Below are 16,349 nucleotides of genomic sequence, written 5' to 3'. Positions count from 1 at the left end.
CCTTCCCGCTCTCCACTCCTAGTGCCTCTTGCTCCAAGCTCCTCGCATGCACACTACAAACTGAAGTGAGGTTTTTTTTAAACTCTGGTGCCCTGATTAGCCAGCCTATCCTAATTAATTCTAGCAGTTTCTTCTTAATTGGCTCCAGGCGTCCTAATTAGCCTGCCTGCCTTAATTGGTTCCAGCAAGTTTCTGCTTGTTCTGGAACTGCCCCTGTTACTTTACCCAGGGAAAAGGATCTACTTAATCTGGGACTAATATATCTGCCTTCTAACATGCTCCTGCATTGGTATCACAGACATCTGGATCCTCCCCTTAGGCTGGGGGAGGTCCTTTAGCAGTGGGCGCCAACAGGAACACTCTCCTGTAGCCATCTAGCCTGACCCTGTCACAATATGTAGGAAATTAAGAAAAATTACACCAAAATAGTTTATATGCACACTCAACACGATTCCATCCCTGCTACAGAACTGTTACAACTGTGTTACTTAGAAATTAGACTACTAATTTTTATTAAAAAAATATAAATGAATCAAGTTTGCAATGAGTAAGTCACTCAAGCTAGAAGAGCACATTTTATGCCAACTTCATTAAATAAAACACGGATTTTGTTCAAACATACATTGATCTTATTTTTCACCAAGAATATGCCATCTTAGTTAGGAGGAACTATTTTCAACCAGTGAGAGTGGTTACTGGCATTAATTCTATTGGAAAGCCCTTAAGGGCCAGTGTTTTTCCTATAAACGAGGAGACATTGTACCAGACTAAATATCACCCATTTTAATGTGTTTTGCACATGCGAAATACCTCAGAGATGGTATACCAGCTGTACTGTGGATTAATCAATATTTATCATTATCATACACCTAAACCATGACAGAATCTCATCTTTATTTCACTCCTGAAGAACAGAGTGTCAGTCTGACAAGCTAATCTTTGTGGGTCAGTACATAGCTCCTTCAAATGGCAGAGAATTAAATGCATGTATGGCTTGCGACAGGAGCAATAAAACAAGAGGACAAGAATATTCCCAGAACAGACCTTCACTGTAAATTCCTTTGTATCAAAAAAGTAAGTTGAAAGGTAGGAATTTAGTGAATGTTATGGCAGGCATATTTTATTTGTCCACCAGGTGTTTGACCCCTCATCTGCCTAGCACTGACCAAAATTATATTTTGACTGTTTTTTCTAACTTGGTTCCCTAAAAAGTTTGACTAAAATGAGCTCATGTATTCCTTTTGGTTCAATTCACTCAATGAGAACGTCCTTGAGACTGTGAGGGTTCACTTCCTGTTAATACCGCTTAGAACATCTTTGCTATGGATTAATTTATACCTCATGTTTCAGAAAGTTTTGGCCAAGGTATTTAGTGACTTTACTCAGAGATGCCAAACCAGAAAACCTCTGCCATGCACAGATTCTTCAATTTGCTCCCCTTGTTGGTAGTTTCACTCACTCTCTCCCCCAATCTTGGTAAGTGTGCAGGAGGATTTAATTGATTTGTGAACTCACCCATATATGTGCTGCAAATCTAAATCATATGCATAGCTGATAAAGATATAACTGCTGCTCATTTGTTGGGCACTTTTTGGGGCTGTCGGCAGGGACAGGACAGTAGTATACTACCAAAGCTGTAACAGCTAATCTTTAAACAGTAAATTTAAATTACCTGTCTGCTTAAACATTCATTTTACACAGACCTGTAGTTTAAGGAGTAGCATGTAAAAAAAGTGAAAGTGTCCAATCTCGTTAGAAATAAATGAATAGGTATTGGATGTTTGGAATACAATTTGAAAGACTAACATACATGAAGTAGTTTATGAAGCTCAGTGGGATTCAGCTTATTTAGGTGATCTCAATCCCCATAAAATGTAAGATTTGCAGTTTCAAAGTAAATTGCATGTTTAATTTTTTATTTTAACCTACACTATAATCTGTGTTCTGGCCAACAGCAACGCTGTTTCCTTTACAGCATCTACAAAATAGTCAACTTTGTTTAATGTATAGTAGATGGCACCAAGCATCACAGTATGTCTTTACAATAAACTGACACTGAGTTACTTTGTTGACTTTTTTAATTAGCCGACTTCCAGAGGCAATGACATCTCAGCTACAGTGAAGTACGTAAAAGTCGTATACAAGTACATATTATAGAAATTAAAGGTGTGGCTTTAACCCAACTTAATTAAAATAAGTGCAACTTTGTGCCTGGACATTCAAACGAATTTAAAAGTGAGGGTACTGAGGGAGTTGCACCTACAGTACTAAATACGTTTCTAAACTCTTAGTTAAATCCGTGTACAAACTGCATGATAAGGCCGAAGATTTCTTCAGTGAGCAAAGGGATTAGGAATTCCATAATCAAGTGAAAGTAATCAGAACTGCACTTCCCATTGCCATTGGTCAGAGCACTGTAAAGAGAGCCTGATCACGACAGCCATGCTGCAGTGTGTTAAGCAAAAAGAGACTGAAGAGAAGACGTGGAGAAACGCCTTTGGTTGGTCACATGACTAAGGTGAGCAAAGAAAAAGTTTGTATATTCTAAACATGAATATTTCTCTGAAGTACCCAAACAAGAAGTCCTCCTAACACAATAATCACAACTGAGACAGGGAGACTAGATGAGAGACGTGAAATATCGGGATGCCGGAGAGGGGAGGACAAAAGCAAGAACCACTGGAGTATAGGAAAAATTGGTGGGGGCTGAGCACCCACCAGCTCCACGCCCCACCCCCCTACCCCCGCTCGCCTTCACTCTGCCTCTACCTCCCCTGAGCTGGCTGCTGCATTCTGCTTCTCCTCCCTCCCTCCAACGCTTGCACCGCCATATAGGTGATTAGCGCAAGCCTGGGAGGGAGGGGTGAGGAGGAATGTGGCTTGCTTGGGGAAGAGGTTGGACCAGGGCAGGGATCTGGGGAGGGATCCAATGGGGGAGGGAGGCAGGGGCAGAGTCGGGCCAGGGCGGTGCAAGCCTGTGCACCAGAGGGCAAAATATCGGGACCATTCGCGTCCCGACCGAACATTGGTCGGGACGAGGGACAAACAAGTAAATATCGGGATGTCTGGTCACCCTATAACCGGGGACCGGTACCCATCCAAAAATATCAAAAGATTAAGGAAGCTTATCTCTATTTAAAAAAAAAAAAAAAAAAAAAAAAAAAAAAAAAAAAGACAGCATACCTCCACCAGTGTGTTGGAAGTGGTGCTGAAAAGCCAGAAACTAACTCAGACTAGCAAGAGTGCAAGGATCACATCTGAAAATTAGCCCCAGAAGAGTTTACTTCTTGTTGTAAAGAGTTTTCCATAATCCATATACCTCCAGAAGTTAGTTTTGGAAGCAGTCACAGTTTACTAGAAAAGGGACATGGGAAACATCTTAAGAATCATTTTGACATATAAGTTTCTTAAATGTGGCATGAGAATCTGACTCTATCCCCATAAAATATCAATTTGTATCCATCTGACATTGTGGGTTTAAACAAGCACTGCCATGTCACTATGCAGCCACCAGAAAGAAAAAGCATACCTATTCTATCTGTCAAAGTCATTTCAGCCAAAGTCACTGATTACCCGGAGAAGGCAATATCATCTCTTAGTAACTGCTTTTGTATGATGTCTTCGTTTACAGATGAAGAGGAAAGATTAAACGTGCCCTTTTTCTTCCTATCTTATGCTTCCTGGAACCAAGGCCAGGAAAACCTGTTAGGTCAGGGTCACAGTAAGCGTCCACATTTTCTGTTAGGCTACCCTGCAATGATCTGAATAAGAAGATCCATGAACTAAAAGGGTAAAAGGCCTGAAAATAACTGCTCTGAAGCAACTGGTGCTCTCTGGAGTCAAGATTTCAAAGGAGTTCATTAAGTGGATAGCAATGCTATAGATAAAATAGAGGCTCCATTATCCCAATGAGGGAGGAAAAAACCCTATATCGTTAAAAAGAGAAGTGGTGTCTGCAGGACAGCCTGACAGAGGCAAGAACATACTGGTGGTGTAGTGGTGATGTGATATGAAATCTTCATCTGACTGGTTGCTGCTGCCTGGTTGTCAGGAGCACGAAAGGATAGCTCAACGATAGAGACTGATAAACCTGAGGACACAGAATTGAGTTTTATTTACATTCTAGTGTCTAACGTCACATTACCAAAAAATTCACATGTATTTTATGAAACAACTCTAGTAACTTAAGTGTTATTTTTTATTTTGCCAACAGAAACTTATAGTACATTGCTAAGGTCTTCATTGTCATGGACTTTATCAGAATCATGGGCTTTATGGAGCAGGATACATATACCATATCTTTAAGCCTTTGAACTGTATGTATTGCTGTTGTAATACAGGCCTGAGTGTAGAACTGGTCTTGAATTTGTTTAACTGAATCAGTTTAAATTAACTGATAGCGATGAGCATATAAGGTATCAGATTGTACAAACTGCAGCCTGTCCGTGTTATATGTTGCTTTAGATACACATCATTGGACTGTGATTACGCAACAAGAATCATAGCCTCATTATAACAAAGTTATATATGAGTTGCTACATGGATTATTTCATTCCTGGCTGTGAAAAGTTTTGAATTTTAGCCTTTGTTTAAAGGCAATTATTATACGGCCTCTGGTTTTTCCAACTGGTGACACTAGCTGGTTTCCACTTTTAAATAAGACATGAGGAAAGTGTTTGGAGTTTTTCCTTAGTGTTACAGTAATTTTTTTTAAAAGTCTGCTTTGTCGTCACAGTATTTTAATAGTGTAAAAGGCTCAGACATCTAGAAGTTTTGTCATGTGCACCTTGGAACTATATGATGTGGTGATTGCCTAGCTATTCATTTCCTCTGAGTGGTTTACAAGTTTAGGTAAGCTATGCAACATAAGCAAAACACAGCTTTGAAATAACAGAACAGAAAGCCAAGACATTAGGACAAGTTTTTACTTCCTTAAAGTAGGGTGCCATTAATACTAGCCAGCAGAACGTAAGAAATCATGTTACCATTTGTGGGTTTCATGGAGAAATTCTTGGCATCACACTTAAGTCAGAAATTTGAATGTGAAAGTACCTGAAACTTTCAACACGCAAAAAAACATTTATTTTGACAGAGTCAATTGTGAAGCACAATCCATGTTTTAAATAATGTCAGTCTTAGAGAACTGTGGTAAGAACCATTGATTTAACTCCAGCATATGAATCTCAAGAAGAGTCATCAGTCTTTTAAAGTTAGCATTCTCAGGAGTAACATGAGGAAGGCTCCAACATGTCCATTTGCTGATAAGCTGAAAATACATCAGATAAGTGGTTGGTGCAAATGAACGGAACACTCATTAACTGGATAATAAATTTGTGACTGAGTTTAAGCTCAAGAAAGTGCTATCAAGCCATTATAAAGAAATAGCAAATAAAAGAGTAGATGCCCATGAAAAACAAGAGCTTTATTTAAATAAAACAAAAGTCAGCAAAGTCCTTTTACAAAAGCAATAAGCAACAAGAAAGAATACACTTTGTAGTCTAGAGAAACAAACAAGTAATCTTTCAAATGCTAAAAGTATACTGGAACAACCAGTAAACACATGCTTGTTTTTTTGACCTGCAAATCTGAATCTGTAGTTTAACAAGTCATAGTAGATACACTGTCTCTTTGTTGCACTGTTTGTCACAGAATTCATTGTTCTCAATGAGCTGCCAAACTGCAACATGCAAGTTACAGGGACAAACACTGAATGGTTACAGTTCATAAAAACCTAAGCACCTAAAAATGGGTTAAAATAAATCTGACTTTTAGTACCTATTTCTATCAAAATGCCCCTCTATGTATACTTTTTGAATTGTATGAACAATGGCCATTAAAGAAAAATGGAACCAGAGATTTTAAAACAACTGAAGACACTAACAAATGTCACAAGATATTAGAGTGATCATTAAAAGACAGATTTCGGACTTTGGGTTTTTAAAAGATCACAATAAAATATGTTTAAATTGATAGGTACCGATTTATTTGCAGGTGAAATTGTCTATGGCAAGCGTTGAGCAGAACAAACATGTGGAAGTAAATCACAGTAAGACTGGAAGGGACCTCAAGAGGTCATCTATGAAGGGATGATACATTGAACAATTTTTTTTCTCAAGGCTAGGCAAAAACAAATGAGATTTGGTTAAAAATTACATACCCATTAAATCCGGTGACAATTTTCAGGATTCGTTCCTTCATCTCCTCAAAGGGAATATATTCCACATTGGGATTAGGGGGGCCTCTTGGTTCAGGTGCAGAAGTTCTGAAGTCATCCATCACTTTCTCCAGTTTGAAAATAAAATAGCCTTTAAACTGAGACCACTGAATCCTAAATTCAAGGTAAAAAAAACAAGCGACTTAAGACACATGAAAAATATCCATATTATAATTTTGTTTAGATCAAAGCAAAAATCTTAGAAAAGCATGTATTTTTATAACCAGGTAGTTCAAAGATTTAATATTTTTAAGCAACAAATAGTTTACTGTAGCCAATGGTGAGGCATTTTAGAAGACTATTCCAAGGACAGTAGACAGGACAAAATTAAACATTTTATCTTCAACGAGAAGGCTGTCAACACCACTTTCGTACATAAATTTAGATATGAAATTTTACAAAAGCTCTTTTGCAGTCCTGAAGAAGAGCTGAACATAAACTTATTCTTCAGTTGTGCAACTCAGTTACTGACAAGTTAATATTTTCAGCTCTTCATAATACGGATAATTTTATTCTATATTTGTACAACACTTAAGGTCAGCAATCCTAATTATTATTCCCATTATAGTAGGCCTAGGAGCCCTATGCATGGACTAGGACCCCATTGTGCCAGATGCAGTACAAACAGAACACAAAAAAAAGTTCCTGTCCCAAGGAGCTCACTATGTTTTAGCCAGGGGTATATAGTAAAAGTCATGGACAGGTCACGGGCCGTGAATTTTTGTTTATTGCCCGTGACTTTTACTAAAAGTATCCGTGACTAAAACATAACCTTAATAATGAGATAGCTTTGCAGATGTTTACAGGAAGCACCTCCCATGGGCAGTATAGGAGAAAGCATGCGTATGCTTGTTTGAAATTTTAAATATGTGGGCAGTGGCAGCTGGCATCATGGATTGATCAGAGATAAGCACCAACTCTCAGATAGTGAACGAGATGATAGATAGGGTGGGAGTTCACTGTGAAAGGTCTTGAAAGTGAATACAATCAACTTATGTTTGATGTTAAATGAGACTGCAGCCAGTACAGAGATTCAAAGAGGGGGGTGACAGTATCAAAGCAAGAGACTAGGAAAATGATCTTTGCAGTAGCATTTTGAATAGGTATGAGCAGGGCAATGTTTCATTTGTCAGAGCGAAGGATATTGCAGTAATCAAGGTGTGAGATGAAAGCCTAGACGAGAGTTTCAGCTGTTCGAGTAGATAAAAAAGGTCATATCTTATAGATGTGGTGCAGAAAGAATTAGCAAGATTTTAGGTATAGCCTGGATGTGAGGGCCAAGAGTGAAAGGCAGAATGGTGGTGTTGTCCACAGTGTTCAAGAAATGAGGTAGGTGGGAAGGTTTGCAGGGAGTGGGGAGATTAAGCACTCTGCTTTCTTCCAGATGCTTCTTACCACTAATAAATATGGAACAATGTTTTTTTTGGTCCATACTTAATTCATATAGGTATCTACAATAATAATGTAATTCATGTGGAAGATTAAAACAGAAGAATCACTCGAGCACCTGTGTAAGAAACCACTTGAGGAATATTTAGAGTTTAGAGACATAATATACATTCAAACCAACCTAGACAACCTAGCTTCTAGAAAAGCACAAAATTTCCTTTATTCAAATTTAAAATTTATATGAGTCTTATAGACTTCAATTTAAAATGGAGCATGGCCCTATATAATAAGGGAGTAAATATTTCCTATTTGTGCTGAGCTGGGATATATTTATCTTTTACTTCCAAATGGCCACCTTGGTGTGCACAGTATTTTTGCCTTCACCTTTTTGCCTAACACAAGATACTATCTATTCCGCCCTCTAGTCTACAACATCTCTGGCAAGGTATTGGCGGTAAGATAGGACTATGGCTAAAAGGCTAGAATCGTGCTAACCTAAAAGATGTGCATACTATAACTATTCTCTTATATAGTTATTGGTCTTCAGTGTCTCTTTAGAATAGGCTTAAGTTACATGCTTCCATATTAATTTGTGAAAGGAGAACTTTACAACAAATCAGATACTTTTTTTTGGTGCCTTAACTCATCTGTCTCCCAGACTTGTCAGTGCTTAAAGATTCAGATGTAAAACATGTTTATAAAAGTCATTTTTAAACTTACACAATTATTTTAAACAACTTTTATAGAGAATCTTTTGAAGTGCAATTTACCATATAACTTCAATCTCTAAATTTGATGCCAATGAAAATAATTTCCATGTATTGGAGTTTGTCAAAAAAATAGAAAAGGATGGGTCAGAAAACTATTACAGATATTATGGGCAGGTTCTGAATAAGCTTCTCTACATTGAGTCCTGTGGCACCTTTAAGACTAACAGATGTTTTGGAGCATAAGCTTTCGTGGGTAAATACCCACTTCATCAGTGTTGCTTTTTACAGATCCAGACTAACACAGCTACCCCTCTGATACTTCTCTATATTGATCACTACATAGAACCTACACTGCAAAGAAAAGTTTGGGGCATTTTCACATCACAGCACTTCCTCAGCATTGCAGGTAGAATTGTGAAACTGATTTATTTGTTATCTTAATACATTTCAATCTACTCCTACTGGTGTAGTTTATAGGATTCTAGATAATTGATGAAGTCACATTTAGCCCTCTTCAGCTGGAAAAAGGATTTCACATAATTTCCCTTTTGTCCTTGAAGATTAAGATAAAGTAAATATAGGGCTAAAGAGGGCAGGGGCTTGAAGAGGGGAGAATATAATTCAAGCTCCCTTCTCAAAGAGATTCAGATATGAGGCATTGGTCTTTTAAAAACATATGACTGGGGCAAAAAAAAATGGAGGTGCAACAACATTCAAGTTTGAAATAATGTGTGGTTCTTTTATTTAAAATATAACAGAGGGGCTAAACTGAATTTAAAGGTGAGTGACATACTTTGAAAGACACTTTACCCCTCACCCTAAAAAAAGAAAGAAGGGAAGATGGAAACTTAACTAAAAAAGAAAAAAATGTGGGCTTGAGAAAGATCTATACCAAAAACATGAGGGCAGAGATAAATGGGCAGAAAGAAGGGGAAAAACAGAAAATCCCAAAATGACAAGGCATAGATAAACTGAACAGAATAATTGTTTGTGGTTACCACTCTAATTAGCTACATAATACTAAAGCAATGTATTATATTTTTAGCTTTTTTTTAATTTAGTTTAACCCTCAATGCTAGCATCAGATTCTGCAAAACTGTAACCATGACAGACTCAAAGAGACAGAAGATGTCAAAATAAATAGCAAATAAGTGAGCAAATCTCAGAACTTAGAGAAAAGAAACCCACTAAATCACCTCCATGCCAGTCAGTGCTGGATTACACCTTATACAACATTAGCCCATAAAAGTAGATTCCAATATTGCACTAAAGATTTCACAGATCCATTAAGGTTTTTTCCCCTTACTTCCAACCTAGGTTAATTTTCCCTTATTCATTTTCATTCAATTTATTATTTCTTTGTAAATACTACTTATCCTTTCACACAATATTGTTGGTTCTCAATTATTTGTAGACAGTTATCAGATCCATGTGGCCTAATATGTACTACTAGTATGAAGGTTTATAGTTGGAGGTCTGAGGGTTGAAAAGAGTGCCCTGTGTCATTTTAAAATGCCTGAAACCACAGAAAATACGGGTGCCACCTAGGCATATGGGAATCACATTTTCAAAGCACAAGGCAGAAGTTATCCCTACAAGTTGAATCTGAAATCTACTTGGTTTTAGTTTATTTTTAAGTTACTTTAATACACAGTACTTCTCCAGGCTATAATGCTGATTTCAGTTTCAACAGCATCTTCCATCCAAGATCTCAAAACATTTGACAAAATACCTGTCAAGCAGAAAGTAGTGTTCCCGTTTTACAGACTGAAGAAAAGCAAAGCTAAGTAATTGGTCCAAGAGGCACGCAGGTCATTGGTACAACTAGGAATAGAACCTAAATTTCCTGATCACTAATACTGTGATTTGAATACTAGACAACACTGGAATTTCGATAATCCTGTTGAAGAGCTGCCATTTTGAACTTTAAGGAGCAGTTTATCTAGGCAGTGGTACACCTGGAGGGTACGCCTGCAATAGACTGATAAGGACCAACAACAACAACTCTGTTAAATCCACAGAGCAGACGAGGCACATGATAACATCACACGCTATGCTCTTAGAATCCCTGTTCTCATTTTAAATGTCTACAGGATCTTGCAAAATTTTGGATGAAACAGGAGCAGATAGTGGAAAGCATGTTCAAGATGAAATTATACTGCTCACAGCTGCTTGGTAATGGAGGAAAATTCAGTCTTATGATACTACTAATTTTCATTTCCATAAAACCATCATCAAGAATTATCACTTCATTTACCAGGATTAAGATGTTTCTGTTTAGCAATCTTGGCTGAGAAGTTGATCTTTTGGACCAAAGAGAACTTGATCTTCTCCAGATTTAACTGGAATTCTTCCCTTCCAGACTGCACCATTCAGAGTCTATTCTTTTCCAGAGATTTCCCATCTGATTAACCTGTTCACTACTCTTTCACCATATTCAGATTAAGCTACAGAAGAAAGATGATTTTATGTACCAAGAAATGCCAAGTCTTGGCCCAGGAAAAACAGCCTCTGGCAGCTACAAATTCTTTTCCACTGAGCTGCTGCAGGCTCACAGAACTGAGCCAGGAGTGGAAGCCCCTTTGAAGTGGAGCCCTGTGTAGAGAAAGATCAATCGCTATAAAAGCTATAGACAAGACATCCTCAGATTCCCTCAAATCTTTCTAGGAGTATCTCCCTATTAAAACTGAAGGGAGAAGGAGGAAAAGCAAACAAAAATTCTGGCACAGAGGCAGACTAAGGCTCTTGATGAATGCAGTAACCCATTCTTGACAGCAGAGGGGGATAGCAACTAGTTGTAACAAAAAAGACAAGAAGTCACTAACAGATTGGATTAGATTCAGAAAACCTGTCATTTCCAGACTGTTGGGAACAGTAGTTTCTCATGTGGGCATTGAAAGGGAAACCATTTATCTAGACAGCAATGCTACAGACAAAATAAGTTCCTTGTTTCAAAGAACTGCTGAACACACAACTTTACTGAACCTTTTTAAAAAACATTTTATCACGTCATTCAAGCCTAACTTATTTAATAGCTTTAACCAGCAGGTGCAGCTAAAGCACAAGCTTCACTTTCATGGTCTAACTTACAAGTTTGAGGGTGTGAATTTGGTTTTCCTAGATACCAACACTGAACACAGAAGAATTTTCACATGCAATCAACCAGCTTAGTCAATTGCATACATACACTTGATCTGTAGGTCAAATTAATTCAATGATGGAAGTTATGTGCACAAGTTAGACATACATTTTGCATACCTAAAGTTTGAAAGTTAGACCCTTAAAATCTATCCATTTACAAGAGACTATCAAAGAAGGTATGTCACAGATAAGTCTGTGAAGTTTATTATTTTTCAAAAGCTCAAACGCTCTTCATTTGTCATGTTCAGCACATGAAGCATTCCTGTAAGAAGTCAGCATAGTAAAAAGAAAGGGAAAAAAATGGAGATGAGCTGATTTCAGTTTCAAGTAGTAAAGCAACATTGTACAGTGTGTCAAAAATACCTTGAGAATGCCCTCTTCAAACTGTTTCTGAAGGTTTTTTTGCTGGAGAATAGTGACTTTTAGGTCTGTAATTGAGTGACGAGGGAGATTGAAGTGTTCCCTGACTGGTTTTTCAATGTCATAATTCTTGACATCTGATTTGTGTCCATTTATTCTTTTGTGTAGAGACTGTCCAGTTTGGCCAATGTACATGGCAGAGGAGCATTACTGGCACATGATGGTTATCACATTGGTAGATGTGCAGGTGAACGAGCCTCTGATAGTGTGGCTGAAATGATTAGGTCCTATGATGGTGTCCCTTGAATAGGTGTGTGGACAGAGTTGGCAACAGCAACTCTAATAATCTATGCTTCTGTGACCAGGGTTTGTTGCAAGAATAGGTTCCTGGGTTAGAGTTTTTGTTGTGTGGTTGTTGGTATTTGCTTCAGGTTGGGGCGCTGTCTGTAAGCAAGGACTGGCCTGTCTCCCTAGATCTGTGAAAGTGAGGGATGGTCTTTCAGGACAGGTTGTAGATCCTTGATGATATGCTACAGAAGTTGTAGTTGGGGGCTGAAGGTGATGGCTAGTGGCGTTCTGTTACTTTCTTTGTTGGGCCTGTCCTGGAGTAGATGACTTCTGGGTACTCTTCTGGCTCTGTCAATCTGTTTCTTCACTTCAGCAGGTGGGTACTGTAGTTTTAAGAACACTTGATAGAGATCCTGTAGGTGTTTGTCTCTGTCTGAGGGATTGGAGCAAATGCGGTTGTATCTTAGAGCTTGGCTGTAGACAATGGATTGTGTGATGTGCTATGGCAACACCCATTTTTCTAGTTGGTGGGTGGGTGTGTGTGTCTGTCTGTCTGTCTTCCTGTATTTTTCACTGCATGCATCTGATGAAGTGGGTTTTAACCCATGAAAACTTATGCCCAAATAAATTTGTCAGTCTCTAAGGTGCCACAAGTACTCCTCATTCTTTGAGAATTATACAAGCAACTTATCAAGAACCCTGAATGGCAGTTTATTTACATGTGTAACTATATAATGTTTTAAATCACATTCCTATGAGTATTCCACAAATACTGTACAAATACTTTGAGAATCACTACACGGGGTGAAAAAAATCAACTGGCCTTAAAAATATTTGCGGCTGTCCAGAATGTTCTAGTTTTGATAGGCTGAATTATGACTTAAAAAAAATACCCAAATTCTATGCATTTTAAAATGCTTGAATAGCTTGGTCATCCTCTATCAATATATCTAATGCCAATGACAGCATAACAAGAACAAAAGTTAATCCCCAGATATGATGCACGTATGTAACAAGCAGCATTTCTGCCAATAATAATGGCTAATGCAACCCAAGGATTGAACACTAAAATATTAAAATGGTACAGCAATATAAACAAACATGGAAACAACTATGCTCTAATGCAGTGGTTCCCAAACTGGGGTTCAGTATCAGAGGGGTAGCCGTGTTAGTCTGGATCTGTAAAAGCAGCAAAGAATCCTGTAGCACCTTATAGACTAACAGATGTTTTGGAGCATGAGCTTTTGTGGGTGAATACCCACTTTGTGGGATGCATGTAGTGGAAATTTCCAGGGGCAGGTATATATACGCAAGCATGAAGCAAGCTAGAGATAACGAGGTTAGTTCAATCAGGGAGGATGAGGCCCTGTTCTAGAAGCTGATGTGAAAACCAAGGGAGGAGAAACTGGTTTTGTAATTGGCAAGCCATTCACAGTCTTTGTTTAATCCTGAGCTGATGGTGTCAAATTTGCAGATGAACTGAAGCTCAGCGGTTTCTCTTTGAAGTCTGGTCCTGACGTTTTTTTGTTGCAGGATGGCCACCTTAAGATCTGCTATAGTGTGGCCAGGGAGGTTGAAGTGTTCTCCTACAGGTTTTTGCATATTGCCATTCCCAATATCTGATGTGTGTCCATTTATCCTTTTCCGTAGAGACTGTCCAGTTTGGCCAATGTACATAGCAGAGGGGCATTGCTGGCATATGATGGCGTATATTACATTGGTGGATGTGCAGGTGAAAGAACCGGTGATGGTGTCGCTGATCTGGTTAGGTCCTGTGATGGTGTCGCTGGTGTAGATATGTGGGCAGAGTTGGCATCGAGGTTTGTTGTATGGATTGGTTCCTGAGCTAGAGTTACTATGGTGCGGTGTGCAGTTACTGGTGAGAATGTTTCAGGTTGGCAGGTTGCCTGTGGGAGAGGACTGGCCTGCCACCCAAGGCCTGTGAAAGTTTGTGAACCCCTGGGGGTTCACAAAATGTTACAGGGGTTCTTGGGAAAAAATTCCCTAATGACGGACAGAGCTGTCTCCAGGGACCCCAGGCAGCATGGGGCCAGCAGCCAGAAGTTCCTGGACTTCCAAGATCTAAGCAGATCAAAGCAAGCCCATCTACCACACTGAGGAGATTTAAACTTCAACACTCCTTATTAAAAATGGAAAGGGAGGTGGATATTTTTTGCTGTTTTTAAAATTAAATAGGCAGCTAGTATTGTTTTTTAAGTTATTATGAATAAGTTTAAGCTTGGTTGTAATGTGTGTTGTTTGCCTGAACTGCTCAAGACCTGAATGGTTGTTTAGGAGGAACTCTGAGTTGGCTTCTTAAAAACCATCATGCTGTTTCACATCTGGTACTCCTTGATGAAACATAGGAACCTTGTCTTATAACAGGCTTATTCAAAGTGATCCAAGATCCCACTTTCGTAGCTTGTAAGAGTGTTGCCGTTTTCATAATGTAATAAAAATACCGTAATTATAAATAATGTGTAATAAGCATGTCATAAAAACATGTTATATTTCCAAGATCGCCGCTTGTATAGTTTATGTGCAGGTAGCGGAGAAAATCCCTGGAAATATTCAGTTTTAGGAGGGGGTTCATGAGACTTGACATTTTAGTGAAAGGGGTTCACAGGTTGTTAAAGTTTGAGAACCACTGCCTTAATATTATAGTGCACTTTGGTTTCTTAAACCAAGACTTTCCATTTCATGTTGCACTCAGCAAATCAAACAAGACACAATGTTCTAGTTTTAAAAAAACTGTTAATCACTACTGCTACATAGCAACAGTAACCAAACGTATATTGCATTATGATTCTGGGAAGTATCATGCAGTAATAAAGCACAGTCTCTGACCTTGCATCTAACAACCAGACAGACCACAAAGAAAACAGACATGAAGGGGAAGGAAAAAACATTTAAAACATTAAAAAAAAACCACAAAAAATTATATGGATAGAGTGTAGATCAGAGATGGGCAAACTATGTGGCCCACAGGCAGGAGGTTAGCCCCCAGCCCCTCCCCTGCTGTTCCCCCTCCTCCGCAGCCTCAGCTTGCAGCAATGCTCTCGGCAGCAAGATCCTGGGGCAGCACAGCCGCAGAGCCCGGCCTGACCCAGTGCTCCAGGCAGCATGATGGCGCGGCTGTAGCACCGCCAGCCACTGGTGCTCCAGGCAACACCGTAAGGGGGCAGGGAACAGGGGGGTTGGATAGAGGGCAGGGGAGTTCGGGGTGGTAGTCAGGGGGTGGGGGTTTGGACAGGGGTTGGGGCAGTCAGAGGGCAGGAAACAGGGGGTTGAATGGGATGCTGGGGGCAGTCAGGAATGGGAGGAGGGGTTTGATAGGGCAGTGGGGGGCAACCAGGGGTGGGGGTTCCAGGGATGGTCAGGGGACAGGGAGTGGGGGGGGATGGGGCAGGAGTTCCCAGGACGGGGTCAGGGGAAGAGAAACGGTGAGGGGAGCCGGCCCAGGCCATGCCTGGCTATTTGGGAGGAACAGCCTTCCCTAACTGGCCCTCCATACAATTTCTGAAACCCAATGCAGCCCTCAGGCCAAAAACTTTGACCGCCCCAGTGCAGATCATAGGTTAAAGTCTTTAACTGGAGACTGAGGTAAATAAATAAGGAAGTAGGCAGCACTAGAGTAGAAAGTCACTAGTGGGATTTGAGAAGGAGAGGAGGAAGCTTGCACACAGAGACAGGGAATCCATTATAAGCACAGGAACAGAATAAAAAGGGACAAAGGATGGAGAGTGAGGAATAGACAAAAGGACCAATAAGAAGAATGGACAGAGATGAAGACGTAAGATGGGAAATAAAAGGATGAGATGAGAAGGGCAGAACTGTGTACAACGAAGGCAAGGAGCTTGACCCTTATGGGGAAAGACATAAGGAGCTAGGAACAATAACATGGTCAAAGCAGAACAGGAAGATGTGTTTTAATTGCTGGAAGTTGAATGGATTTGAGAGAGAGAGAAGAGAGTTAAAGCAGCAAAGGATCCTGTGGCACCTTATAGACTAACAGATGTTTTGGAGCATGAGCTTTCGTGGGTGAATACCCACTTCGTCGGATGCATACAAGAAGAGAGTTAGCGAGGACAGAGAGAAAGATTATAATGCTTCATAGAAAAGACCACGATAGCATGGAACTGGAAATAGACAGGAAACAGCGAATTTTAGAAACGATATAAAAGCATCAAGATTTGCTGAGAACCTGGATGAAAAAAGAAAGAAAGAAAGGGAGAAGTCAAAGGTAG

At 39.5% G+C, this 16,349-nt stretch overlaps 2 protein-coding genes across 4 annotated transcripts in view; both read right to left on the bottom strand.

Annotated features, from left to right (window-relative positions):
* Positions 1-16,349, bottom strand: part of GXYLT2 (glucoside xylosyltransferase 2) — a 730,828-nt gene that overhangs the window by 647,542 nt on the left and 66,937 nt on the right. The gene's annotated exons all lie outside the window — the stretch shown is intronic.
* Positions 1-16,349, bottom strand: part of PPP4R2 (protein phosphatase 4 regulatory subunit 2) — a 45,150-nt gene that overhangs the window by 11,400 nt on the left and 17,401 nt on the right. For 2 of the 3 annotated variants that reach the window (XM_050957507.1, XM_050957508.1), the window contains exon 3: positions 6,158-6,328. The exons of the other annotated variant lie outside the window; for it this stretch is intronic. In XM_050957507.1, the coding sequence (XP_050813464.1) occupies positions 6,158-6,328 (171 nt within the window). The remainder of the gene's footprint in view (positions 1-6,157; positions 6,329-16,349) is intronic. 3 annotated transcript variants of the gene reach the window in all.

The sequence above is a fragment of the Gopherus flavomarginatus genome, chromosome 6 (assembly GCF_025201925.1).
Source record: "Gopherus flavomarginatus isolate rGopFla2 chromosome 6, rGopFla2.mat.asm, whole genome shotgun sequence".
Taxonomy (NCBI): domain Eukaryota; kingdom Metazoa; phylum Chordata; order Testudines; family Testudinidae; genus Gopherus; species Gopherus flavomarginatus.
This window is presented reverse-complemented; position numbering and strand designations above follow the sequence as displayed.